The sequence below is a fragment of the Amborella trichopoda genome, chromosome 13 (genome assembly GCF_054954075.1).
Source record: "Amborella trichopoda isolate Santa Cruz 75 chromosome 13, AtrichopodaSantaCruz75HAP2 v2.0, whole genome shotgun sequence".
Classification (NCBI taxonomy): domain Eukaryota; kingdom Viridiplantae; phylum Streptophyta; class Magnoliopsida; order Amborellales; family Amborellaceae; genus Amborella; species Amborella trichopoda.
Window position 1 is genome coordinate 39845277 of NC_142348.1, and position 12588 is coordinate 39857864.

The 12588-nt window shown below is 39.5% G+C and overlaps 1 protein-coding gene across 1 annotated transcript; it reads left to right on the forward strand.

Moving 5' to 3' along the window:
- LOC18446448 (heat shock 70 kDa protein, mitochondrial) lies at positions 1-12357 on the forward strand. The gene is made up of 5 exons (XM_011629588.3): positions 1-203; positions 7824-7900; positions 9056-9134; positions 9504-10070; positions 10768-12357. Exons 1-5 carry the CDS (start codon positions 120-122, stop codon positions 12013-12015), a joined length of 2055 nt encoding a protein of 684 aa, XP_011627890.1. The 5' UTR covers positions 1-119; the 3' UTR covers positions 12016-12357.
- The last annotated feature ends 231 nt before the right edge of the window (positions 12358-12588 follow it).

Consider the following 12588-nt stretch of genomic DNA (forward strand, 5'->3'; position numbering starts at 1 on the left):
GAAGCCGGAACACATATTTTTCTAGGGCAAATAGAAGAACGCTATTTCTTAAACCCTGAATTCCAAAACCCTTGACACCACAACACCACAGAGGTAGAGAGAGAAAGACGACCACTGCGATGGCAGCTACTGTCATGCTCAGAGCCATCAGAAATCGCTCCATCCCCGCTTCCTCTTCTCCCCTCTCCTCCATTTACAAGCTCGTAAGTCGTCACAATTCACAAGATCTCATTACTTTTCCCTCACGGATTTTTCTCTGTCTTACCCCCCTCTCTCTCAATCTATTGACAGTTGCAGTTGTTTCTCCCTTTATCATGGAGCGTTATTGCAATCAATGGTTCCTTTTTGCTCAGAGTTCTCTTTTTTCTTTTTTATGTGAGGTTGGAAAGATTTTGGGTAGTGAAGATTAGCTCTTTGCTTTTGTCTGGTGAAATTGTACTGGTTATTTGTATTTTTTGCTTCTATGATTGCTCTAGTATTGCTGTTCATTGCATTTCTCATACCATATATGACCGATATGCGTTTATTGTGGGTGCTTATTTATATGCCTGTGTTAATGGAGATTAAATGTTTGGATTAAAGAGCAATGCTTTCTATTTTAAATGCTGAACCATTATATTTAGCAGTTGATTTCTATCATGTATAAAAATCTATAGATTCGATAGCGGTGCTTTTATGGGTTGTTACATATTTTTATGACTTCATTAATGGCCCCCACAAGTTTAAAAAAGGTCATTGTGTGAATGTCCTAGAGAAGGTTTTATGTGCGCGGCACACAGATGGTTATTTATTTATGTATATACAAATGTTTATTCCATTATTATTTTTGTAATTAGTTTTATGGGCTGGTGTTCAGGATTTTTTTTTTGTTTTTTTGGGTAATTCAGTGAGGAATGTGGGCCCCTACCCGTTTTATGAATGGTTACGTTTTCAAAGCTGTTGGGATTGGAGAGCATGATGTGCGACTTATGTATGAGGGGTGCTACCACCACGACCTCAGCCCCAGTCCATTGATTTTGCAATTTGATTTTGATCTAAGGAGTAAAATTATGATGAAGTTGACTAGTGTGAATACTTTTTGAAATAGCTGTTTTTCTGGTGTTTTGTGCTTCACGTGAGTGGTCTATAGTATAGAATCTTATATTTGATCTTAATTCTATCCTTCAAATTGATAAATGAATCGCAGTGATTCAAAAAGCAAATCGCCCAGCACCTAGGCGGCCGCTTAGGCGGTCCAGAAGGCCGGGGCACATCACCCAGGCCTAGGCGGCCAAGCCTGGGTGGCCAATCTTAGCGGCAGTCCCTGGGCGGCTGCCTAGGCGGTATGGAACCCGCCTAGGCGGGCGCCCAGCCCAGGGCATGCGCCTTGCCTAGGTGGGTGCCCCGCCCTGAGGTGGAATTTTTTTTCTTGTATTGATTTTTTTTTTTTAAATATAAAAGGTTCGAAGGATGGTTTTAAGTTCATTTGAAATCTAAAACTTATTGGAGCCCATTTTAGAGAGAGAAAGCCTCCAAAAATTAGCTTTTAGTGATTTCTTTAGGATCGACGGGTTTTTGGTGATTTCTTTAGGATCAAAGGGTTTATCAAAGTTGACAATAATTGATCAAAACATCACCCATTCATATTAGATTTAATTTTTGATGCTTTATAAATAAATCTATTGGTGGGTTTTTTAGAAGATTTTGAATCCTTTAAAGCATCTTTGAGGTGGAAGTTTGAAGATTGAGCAATCAAACTCAGGAAGATTGAGCAATCAAACTCAGAGTAAGTACCCTAAATACCTAATTTTTATTTTTTATACTATATATCCTTTTTTTATTCAAATGGACATCCTTTTTGGATTTGACCTGGCTGCCCAGGTTTTGGGCGCTGGGCGGCCTGGACCCAGGCCGCCTAGGACCCGCTTAGCGCTTTTTGAAACACTGATGAATTGAAAGCTCTAAAAAAGAGCTTATAAGTTATGAAAAATGATGTTCTATGTGTTTTAGTAGCCTCCTAGCATGAAATCTAGCAAAAATTATGAGAAAGATAATAATTAAGGCAAAAAATATTCATAAGAAAGAAATAATCATCCCTAGCTTTATATTTTTAATGTGCTGGTCAGAATATAATCATTTCTCACCTTCCTTTCCATTGGATATTTTCACGAGTTATCTCCGAATAATTGAATTATTCCTCAGCATGGGATACTATATTTCTTATCTTTGGGACCAAATATTACTGCTCCTTTACATGTCTTTGTTGGTTTCTTTAAGGGAAAGGCACTGAGTTTACTTTACACGAAAAAGAGTTTCACGTGCTCATTGTGTCAGACAATGAATTATAACTTGTAAATGTGACTGTCATTCATATCTCAATTCATTTGTAAAGAACAAAAGTGCAAGTGGCCCTTTAATTTTGAAATCCCTTAGATTCTATGACAATCTTGTAAGATGTTCCTATTTTCTTTAAATATCCAAAAGTTTATCTGTTTATAGGAGATAATGTTGGCATTGCTGTTATATTGGAGATGCGTTAGGTCTTTATGGACCTCCTTGAAAAAAACTGAGCACTCAAGAAATATTTGGATGATATTGTTGAACTCCCCTTGGACAATTGTGGACAAAAGTCAGTTGTCTCTCCAGTGCAATATGCAAATCTTGGTTAAAATTCCTGGGTTTTACTTAATGGCTTAGTCCTATCTCTCTCGAGTTATATTGGCCAGTCTTCATTTGAGTGAAGTTTGAAGCAGTGTTCAAAAGAAATAATCGGGCCGACTAGTCAGTCCTGACCTGATCCGATTAGTTGGACCAATTCCGACTAAATCGACCGATCAGTGCTCCGATTTTTCTTGAAAAATGCGATTTCGGAAAAAAATCTCATAAAAATTGTAAAAAGTTTATAAAAAATGTTTAAAATTTACATGTATTGTTTTTTTATAGTCGTAAAAAAGCAAAACAAACAATATTATAGGAATAATTGGGTTTTAGAGAAAATATTTAGGCACCTGAAGCAATACTTTTTCAGTTAGAGAGAGAGAGGCTGGCCCAGCAGTTCCAGAGAGAGAGAAAGAGTGAGAGAGACATTGGGGCAGGCTTGCCCCAACAGTGAGAGAGAGAGAGAGAGAGAGAGAGAGAGAGAGAGAGAGAGAGAGAGAGAGAGAGAGACATTGGGGGGCAGGCTTGCCCCAACAGTTAGAGAGAGAAAGAACCCAACAGAGAGACTGAGAGAGAAAGGTTGGGGCGGGCCCCTGCCCCAACAGTTAGAGAGAGAGGTTGGGGCAGGCCTCTGCTCCAACAGTTAGAGAGTGAGTGAGAGAGAGAGGTGAGAGAGGGAGGGAGAGGGAGGTTGGGGTAGTCCCCTTCCCCAATAGTTCCAGAGAGTGAGAAAGAGACGTTGGGGCAGTCCTGCTGCAACAATTTGAGTGAGAGAGAGAGAGAGAGAGAGAGAGAGGTTGGGGCAGCCCCCTGCTCAACAGTTAGAGATAGAGGTGTGAGAGAGGGAGAGAGGGAGGTGAGAGAGGTTGGGACAGTCTCCTGCCCCAACAATTCCAGAGAGAGAGAGAGTGAGAGAGACATTGGGGCAGCCTGCCTCAACAGTGTGAGAGAGAGAGAGGTTGGGGCAGGGACCTGCCCCAACCCAACAGATAGAGAGGGAGAGAGAGAGTAAGGGAGAAAGAGAGTGAGAGAGGGGGAGAGAAAGAGAACCCAATAGAAAAACAAATAGAGAGAGGCTAGTGTGCTGATTAATGCACTAATTGGCTGATTTGTGCTGATTAGTACAAAAAATCAACTGATTATTGCAATAAAAAAAATTCAGAATACATGACTGTTGGAATCGGGACTACTCGGGATCGGCCAGTGACCGATCCTGATTTAGTCGGCCAATTTTTTGAAAATCGGCCGATCTTTTGATCAATAGTTCGAAGTGCTGCCTTCTTTGTTTCTCTTGGATTGTCAGAGTTAGAGAAGCACTGAGATCATGACCCAGTTCAAAAAAATGGGGTTATAGTGCATGTATAGAGGGTATTCATTCTACTTCGAGATAGGATATTTTTTTTTGTGGACTTTCTGAGATACTGGTGGGAGTGGCGTTAACAAAATTTATTCAATGTGTATGAGCTATGAACTTAATTAATTGCTAGATTTCTGGTAAACCCAAGAGGGCTTCTCAGGTTTTTGATGGGATTCATTGAAGTTTAATATTGTGAATGGATGCGTTTGCTTGATTCCTTCTAATCTGTTGTGCGCTACTCATGGCTGTTTGACATTGTTCATCTACTGGGTTCAATTGGGTTTTACCTGCTAATTTTATGATTTCCATGTACTCTTGAAGGTGACATGTTGATGTTTAAACAAGTAGTGCTACTTTTTGAGACTTCATTTGTCCAATCTGCCATGTATTTGTGACTTCATAATCAATGTGATTAATCTTCTTTAATGTGCTTGGATTCTCTTGAATCTTCTTTGCTTATCAAATGGTTGACGGTCATAAGTTGGCCGTGATGCAGATCACACCATTTTCAAGTGGATTTTAGATGATATAATGCCTTGATTGTCTTGGTTGTGTTGGTGAATGAATTTTTGTAAAGTCATGTCTTTCAAGCATGCTGGATGAATATTTTATAAATATTGTTGAAAAAAGCTTGCTCACTTTTATGTCTTTCTTTCAACTGAATTATTTTGTTAGAGATGGAATTTAGAGACTTCTATACAATGAAAAGAATCATTAGGTGCATTTCACTGTGCCTATATTGAAATTACCAAATTGATGCAAAATATGTATGAAAGTATGCATGAGATGTTTCTTTCTGCTAATATTTAGCATTTGAATATGAAGCTGAAGATTTATATGCATGTCTCAGTTTAGAAAGGGCTTATGCCACATCCCTGTCTATGCTGACCATAAAATTTTTTTTTGATGTAATTTATATTCTTTATCTCATACGTACTTACTTTTAGTGGGCATCTAAGTGGTGACTCACGTGCCATTTGCATTTATTGACATAAGGAGTATCTCCTTTTGGTATATGTGAATGAATACCCATAGTAATAGATGTTATCTTGGGGATTATTGGTATTTAGATTGACGATTGACAATATATGGAAAGACTTTTGCCGTTAGAATTGATACATCTGTTGAAATCACAATTAATTGTAAATTTCTCATTTCCCATGCATAATTTCAAGTGATCGTTTGCAGTTTGATCTTGCTAATTTGTTGATGTGCATGTATGATGCTTACAAAATGTAGTATGTGGATTACATGGTAGTTATTCCATCCTATATAATGTGATGTTCAACAGTCAACATTTCATGTAAGCTTGTTGACATTTCTGTGTCATCTTTCTTTTACAAATCTTGGCTTTACCAGTATGTGAGAGTTTTGTTAAAGAAATCATGCTACTCATCCCCATACCTGGAATGGGTTAAGATGAATGGACTGCCTCTTTAACAATTTGGATGCTTTAAACCTTGTGGGGGAGGTTAAAAAATGTTTGTATCAAGGCTCAGGAGAGTTTCGACCTGTTAATTCTTTAAGAAATTGTTTGGAGATGGATTTTGGACTTCTTGTTTCTTCCACTGGGTGTTGCTTTTGTTTTTTTTTTTGTCTTGAAATAAGTGGAGTCCTTCTTGGGTGGTATGTCTACTAAGTGGCTCAAACTACCTCCCTCAGTTTTATTTGTATATCCGGTAGAGATTGACTCTAACATATTTTTAGTTTTTGCTGTGTGCTACGTCAGTTAAAACATCATTAAGTTCCTCATCAAGAGGTTATAGATTGGTCAGTGGTTTATTATGGGAAATTTCTTATGATTCCCTTGCATAGTTTTACCTCATTTGTGTTTAGTTCACAATGCATCACATGCTTCACAGACAATTGTACAGTGAGATCTTATGTAAAAATAAATCTACATTCAAGGAATGGTTGCAAATTTGTTCTAAAATTTGTGAGGCTCTGATGCATATGTGGTAACTACAATTTAGAGTGCTCTGTTATTCATCTTTATTTGTATTTGGCTGAGGGTAATGTTGAGTTTGGTTTCTGGTACTATATCAATGAAATGTTTTCAGTTATATTTGTAAAAATATGCAGTCGAGGAGAGCAATAGGAGTCACATCTCCTGTGTTGGGGGTTAAGGAGAAAACAGAGGGACCTGTGACTATCATAATAAATTTGGTCAGTTGATCTTTTTATTTACCTTGTCACAGTGGAATAGATTGATGGGGACGGGGGAGAAAGGATCTGCACACCCATACTGCACTAATTTTTGACTTTTGAGTCTTTTTTGACATCTAATGATTTAAACCATGGGTTATCAATCAGGAGATTGCATTTAGTGTTGGTTCTTTGGGAGTGATATTGAGGTTTTGAGTTTGTATTCAGCTGAATTTGGCTGGATTCCATTCCTGGCATGATGGCAGGGATAGTCTCTATCAATGGAAAATTTCGGAGATTGTCTGAAGTCTGAACTTACAAAATTTTATGGAGGAGCTCTTGCCAGAATATGATCAGATAACGTGTCTATTATCACGTGCATGTCTTGCGTGCTACCACCTGATCGTGACCACTGGGAAGCTATTTGAAGTTTTTTAGTGTTTGGTACAGCATGAGCACATGTGGACCTTGCCTGCGAGGTGCATGTATGCTTGGCGCCGTAGTGGGCCATCAATTACTGTTACTTTTAAAGGTCTATTAAGTTTCTTTATGATGGAACAATGAGTTCAAGAGGAGAAGTAAGGGGAGGGGTTTATTTCCCTGAATAGGATGACTAAGTGGTTTTCTATAGAATGGATGGATTGGCATTTGAGGTTCTTGTTTTACATGGCACCAGATTCATGTGGACTTGTGAGAAATTCAACTTTGCTTTTTCTCCTATTGCGATGATATCTAAATGTGGATTTTGGTGCATTATTTTCTGGTTTGGACTTGGAAGAGGGGTCCTTGGGATGGGGAAGATATGTATCTTATTTTCTGGTTTTCTATAGAATGGATGGATTGGCATTTGAGGTTCTTGTTTTACATGGCACCAGATTCAAGTGGAGTTGTGAGAAATTCGACTCTGCGTTTTCTCCTATTGTGATGATATCTAAATGTTGATTTTTGTGCATTATTCCCTGGTTTGGGACTTGGAAGAGGGGTCCTTGGGATGGGGAAGATATGTATCTTATTTTCCCCCCGGAGTCTTTAACACTAGGTTTTGGTAACAGTTCAAATACTTCCAAAGAGATCATGGTTGGACATGGAAGGAATTGTGAGGAAGGAGGTTTCCTTTGAGGATTGACTGTGGATGAGGAAGATGAGGAACTTCCGTTATTCATTATTTATTTATTTTTTTAAGTGTTAAGTATGGGTCCCTATTGATTAGAGCTTTTCTTTCGGGGCGCTACTTGTATAAATTTGTGATGTTCCTATTGCCATTTTATGTATACACAGTTTTCCGATTGTAGTTTCTCTGTATTTTAATATTAATGAACTTCAATTGCAATTGGCCGTCCTCTCCTGTGTTCAGTTTTCAATTTGTAGATTTCTACAGGTTACATGTGGAGGGATTATCCTAAATTAATATAGAAAAAAGAATGTATCACTGATGATCCTAAATGAAGTTGCAGTGTGTGGAACATTCCATTGCGTCTCTAGTTTAACTGTTAATTTTTGTTATTTAAATCCTTATTTTTCGATTGATTGAATTTCTCAACTGTGATCTTTTACAGAAACCGTATTGGGTTCTCTTTAATCATGTTTGGAAAGCGTGTAATGGTTCTATTTGGGATATGATAAAAGGTAGTTTGATATCACCTACAAGATATCTTGATTCATATTTGGTTTCTTTTGGTGACAGGTTGGTAGCAATGCAGTGCCGCCATACACAAGATCTCCTTGGTGCAACAGATGGGCAAGTTTGGCAAGACCATTCAGGTAATCTAATCGTAGTTACCGGGATCCAGATTGGGGTTTTTCCTCGATCGGATTGGAAGCGAGGGATTGTGAAAGGCTAGAAGGTCTTAAGTTTGGGATCACTGTTTGTATATCCCAAAATTTAGGGATTGAGATCCAATATGTTCCGGGAGCTCGATTCCAACATCTGGGGATCGAATGATAAGTTCCACAGGTCTGAGCTCCATTTCGTTAAAAATCAAGGTCCTGAAGTGCACTTAACTGGGGTTTGCTAGGTTGGGAGCACAATCCATATAATATTGCAAATGATTATTGAATTTTCATTTCAAAATTTTATTAAAAGTGTAAGAAGTCCAATCACTCTATAATAATTTAATATTCTGTACTCCTTCGAGCATAGTTCATATTATAATAAGGCACTGAAGAATTTCAGAGATTGAAATTCTATAAAAAATTAAGAAAATTTAATCATTACGTAAGATTATATTTTATGCATTATTTGAGTGTAGTTTATAACTTTATGGAATGTAATAATAATCATGGCCATCCTTCTTTGTTGTATAAAAAGTGCTAACAAAAGTATTAATCTGAAGCACAAGGTAACTCATGACTTGTTAAAGAGCCCAAAGGGACAGTATAGTCTACCACCATCGGAAATTGTGTGAACGAAACTTGAAGCTAATATATTATATAAAAATGTTGACTAGTTATGCCAAATAGCAATTACATTGCGGTAAGTTGAAGCTCAATGTTCAAATTCGTGACCCATTTAAGAGGACAAGAGGGATTATGAATCTACTCCTAGGGGAATCTTGATCCCTTGTTGGGTGAACCTCAGTCTACTGTACCTATGAACGCTTAGATATGATGCAAAGGCATTTGGATCCTGTGTAACTCAGGATCTCGATTTCTAGTAGGAAGGATTCAGATCCCAAGGTCTAAGACTTGAGAGGAGTGAGATCCCCTCCGTAAAGCATAGGAGCTAGCTTGCGGAGCGTGATCGACCCCTTGATTGGGAGACCCTGGTTATTGATCTGAATAACAACAATTATGTGTTCTTTTGCATGATAATTGTATCTATTGCAGTTTCAAAAAAAAAAAAAAAAAACAGTTTCAAAAAGCATGGTATCTATTGTCTTTCCTTCCTAACCAAGGTGTCCAACTTATGTTGTGTAGCTCAAAACCTGCTGGGAATGATGTCATTGGAATTGACTTGGGTACAACAAATTCATGTGTGGCTGTCATGGAGGGAAAGGTACTTTGCTTTCTTGCCTAATATATTTTTATCTGTATTATAAAGTAATTTCCTCAAGCCAAATTGAAAATAAAAAATCCTAATCTGTCAGAGAAAATTTCTAACTATTCTATTTTAAATTTTTAACTATGATATGTATAATGTCTTGATATTTGCCTGCCATTCATGTGTAAAGGTGTTCATCTTCTCTTATTGTTCTAAGGGAAACAACACTATGATTTGGCAAGCAGTGTAAGAAACCATGGTCCAGTGATTGTTGTTTATTTGTCCTAGTTTTAGTACAGCTTGATGTTCCTTCCTGATTGCTTTTAAATGCGTTTTCTTCAGAGATGCTTTCGTTGGTAACTAACTTAGCCATGAAATGTGCAGAATCCAAAAGTGGTTGAAAACTCTGAAGGAGCTCGAACAACTCCATCAGTGGTCGCCTTTAACCCGAAGGGAGAGCTTCTCGTTGGAACCCCAGCCAAGCGCCAGGCTGTAACAAACCCTACAAACACTATTTTTGGGACTAAGCGCCTAATTGGGAGAAAATTCGATGATCCTCAGACTCAGAAGGAGATGAAGATGGTTCCTTACAAGATTGTCAGGGCCCCAAATGGTGATGCTTGGGTTGAGGCCAATGGTCAACAATATTCTCCAAGCCAAATTGGGGCCTTTGTTTTGACAAAAATGAAGGAAACAGCTGAATCGTACCTTGGGAAATCTGTGACCAAAGCTGTGATCACAGTCCCAGCCTATTTTAATGATGCGCAGAGGCAGGCAACAAAGGATGCAGGAAGAATTGCTGGTCTTGATGTTCAGAGGATTATCAATGAGCCCACAGCTGCTGCTCTGTCCTATGGGATGAACAACAAGGAGGGTCTCATAGCAGTCTTTGATCTTGGAGGGGGTACTTTTGATGTTTCTATCTTGGAGATCTCCAATGGGGTCTTTGAGGTAAGGGATTGTTGTGTTTTCAGCAAGCTGAATAGGTTTGATGGGCAAATTATTTTCAAAAAAAAAAAAAAATGTTTGATGCGCAAATAGTCGTGAGACATTAGCCTTGATCTGGTTGCGAAGTCACTAACTAAAAAAACATACGAATTGTTTGCATTTTGGTTTCATTGTTTTTTCTTTCTATGGAGAAGTGTACTCTAAGCCACTGGACCTTGGGAAAATCATTTGTCCTTTTCCAGATGTGGTAGCTGTCCAATGAGGTCGTGTATGCCCATAAATTGACAGTGGAATGAGTGGGCACATCAGTATTGATCCTAATGGTCCTCTGGGCCCTTTCATGGTCCACTCTACAATAACGGCCCTTCACTCTTACCCCACTTTAAATTGGTATTTTGAGTTCACTGTTTCTCCTGCATTTTTCATATTGAAGGAACTGTAGTCCTTTCTGTTGATGAATCAACCCTAGTCTGTTGGGGTCATCAATGTGTATTGAAATGATTTGGAGAGTGGGATCTGCTGTTACCATGCATTATCCAAACGATGGGTGCCTCTCTCTCCCCGTCGAAGCTGGGACAGTGTTGACCCAATGGACAATCTTTTTCTTTGTTCACTGGACTAGTACAAGTTTGCAATCTTTGTTTTGAAAAATGTGCCATGTTTCAAGTCCGTTGTACCTCATGTTTAAAACTTTATACAGGTTAAAGCAACTAATGGAGACACATTCTTGGGTGGTGAGGACTTTGACAACACCCTCTTGGACTTCCTTGTGAGCGAGTTCAAGAGGACTGAGGGCATTGACCTCTCAAAGGATCGTCTTGCCCTCCAAAGGCTCCGTGAAGCTGCTGAGAAGGCCAAGATTGAGCTCTCCTCCACGACCCAAACTGAGATCAACCTCCCTTTCATCACCGCCGATGCCTCTGGTGCTAAACACCTCAACATCACACTTACTCGCTCCAAGTACGAGAGCCTCGTCAACCACCTTATTGAGCGAACTCGAACCCCCTGCAAAAGCTGCTTAAAAGATGCTGGGATCTCCACTAAAGAAGTTGATGAAGTACTTTTGGTTGGAGGCATGACTCGAGTGCCGAAAGTCCAAGAAGTGGTGGCTGAAATTTTTGGGAAGAGCCCTAGCAAGGGAGTGAACCCGGATGAGGCAGTAGCAATGGGTGCTGCCATTCAAGGTGGCATCCTTCGTGGAGATGTGAAGGAGCTTCTTTTGCTAGATGTGACTCCTCTCTCTCTAGGAATTGAAACCCTAGGTGGCATATTCACTCGTCTTATCAACAGAAATACTACAATCCCAACCAAGAAGAGCCAAGTCTTCTCTACAGCTGCCGATAACCAAATCCAAGTTGGGGTTCGTGTTCTTCAAGGAGAGAGAGAGATGGCAGCTGACAATAAGCTTTTAGGAGAGTTCGAGCTTGTGGGCATCCCCCCTGCCCCTCGAGGAATGCCTCAAATTGAGGTCACCTTTGATATTGATGCCAATGGTATAGTGACTGTTTCGGCAAAGGATAAGGCCACTGGTAAAGAGCAACAGATAACCATCCGTTCATCTGGTGGGCTCTCAGAAGATGAGATACAGAAAATGGTTAAAGAAGCTGAGCTCCATGCACAAAGGGACCAGGAGAGAAAGAATTTTATTGATATAAGGAACAGTGCAGATACAACCATATATAGCATCGAGAAGAGTATTTCAGAGTACAGAGACAAGGTGCCAGCCGAAGTGATTTCGGAGATAGAGAGTGCATTGTCTGACTTGAGGAATGCTATGGGAGGAGAGAATGCTGAAGAGATCAAGGCCAAGCTCGATGCAGCGAACAAGGCCGTTTCAAAGATTGGGGAACACATGAGCAAAGGAGGTGGCTCCGCTGGTGGTGCCGGGGGCTCACAGGGCGGTGGGGACCAGGCATCTGAGGCTGAGTACGAGGAGGTTAAGAAGTGAGTTTCAAGGCTCCTTTAAAAGAGGTTAGTTCTTGAAACATGGTGATGGTGGTACTTTCGCTATACTTTTTGTGTAAGGCATGATATTGAATTTAGGTTCGAAATGCAGTTTTGTATCAATCTCTCTTTGTTTAGGTAGGAGGAATTCAAGTTCAGTGAATCCCTGACATTCTCTCCAGATGGTAGGAACCGTAGTTCAGTGAATTATGTGGATTATATGGGAGAACCTTGATAAATTATGGGATGTGATTTGCATGTTTAGTTTCTGATTCTGTGTATCCTATGGTATACAAATTACGGAGGCTACATTACTTCGGAATAAGAGTTGAGCGGCGATCGTGCATAGTTGAGGTTTGCGTCTCTGTTAATGGCTTTTGTGTTTGGATTTGCGATTGGTTCCCTGTTTCACACAGGCATTGTGGATTTTGTATTGGTCTTCTCATCCTCTCTCCCCCTCCCCCCTTTCCATGCGAATTTTATGCCTGCATGCCCAGTTTTCTTTCTATCTTTTTCTTCTTGTTTGAATTGGAACAGCAAATTCTGGTCTCAAAAAAACGAAGAAGCAAACTCTGCA

What these genes read in the sequence shown, in the direction of transcription:
- LOC18446448 (XM_011629588.3), top strand. Translation starts at nt 120, where the DNA reads ATGGCAGCTACTGTCATGCTCAGAGCCATCAGAAATCGCTCCATCCCC. An exon ending in TCTCCTCCATTTACAAGCTC is followed by an intron (nt 204 to 7,823) that starts GTAAGTCGTCAC and finishes TTTTGGTGACAG; the next exon opens with GTTGGTAGCAATGCAGTGCC. An exon ending in TCTCCAATGGGGTCTTTGAG is followed by an intron (nt 10,071 to 10,767) that starts GTAAGGGATTGT and finishes AACTTTATACAG; the next exon opens with GTTAAAGCAACTAATGGAGA.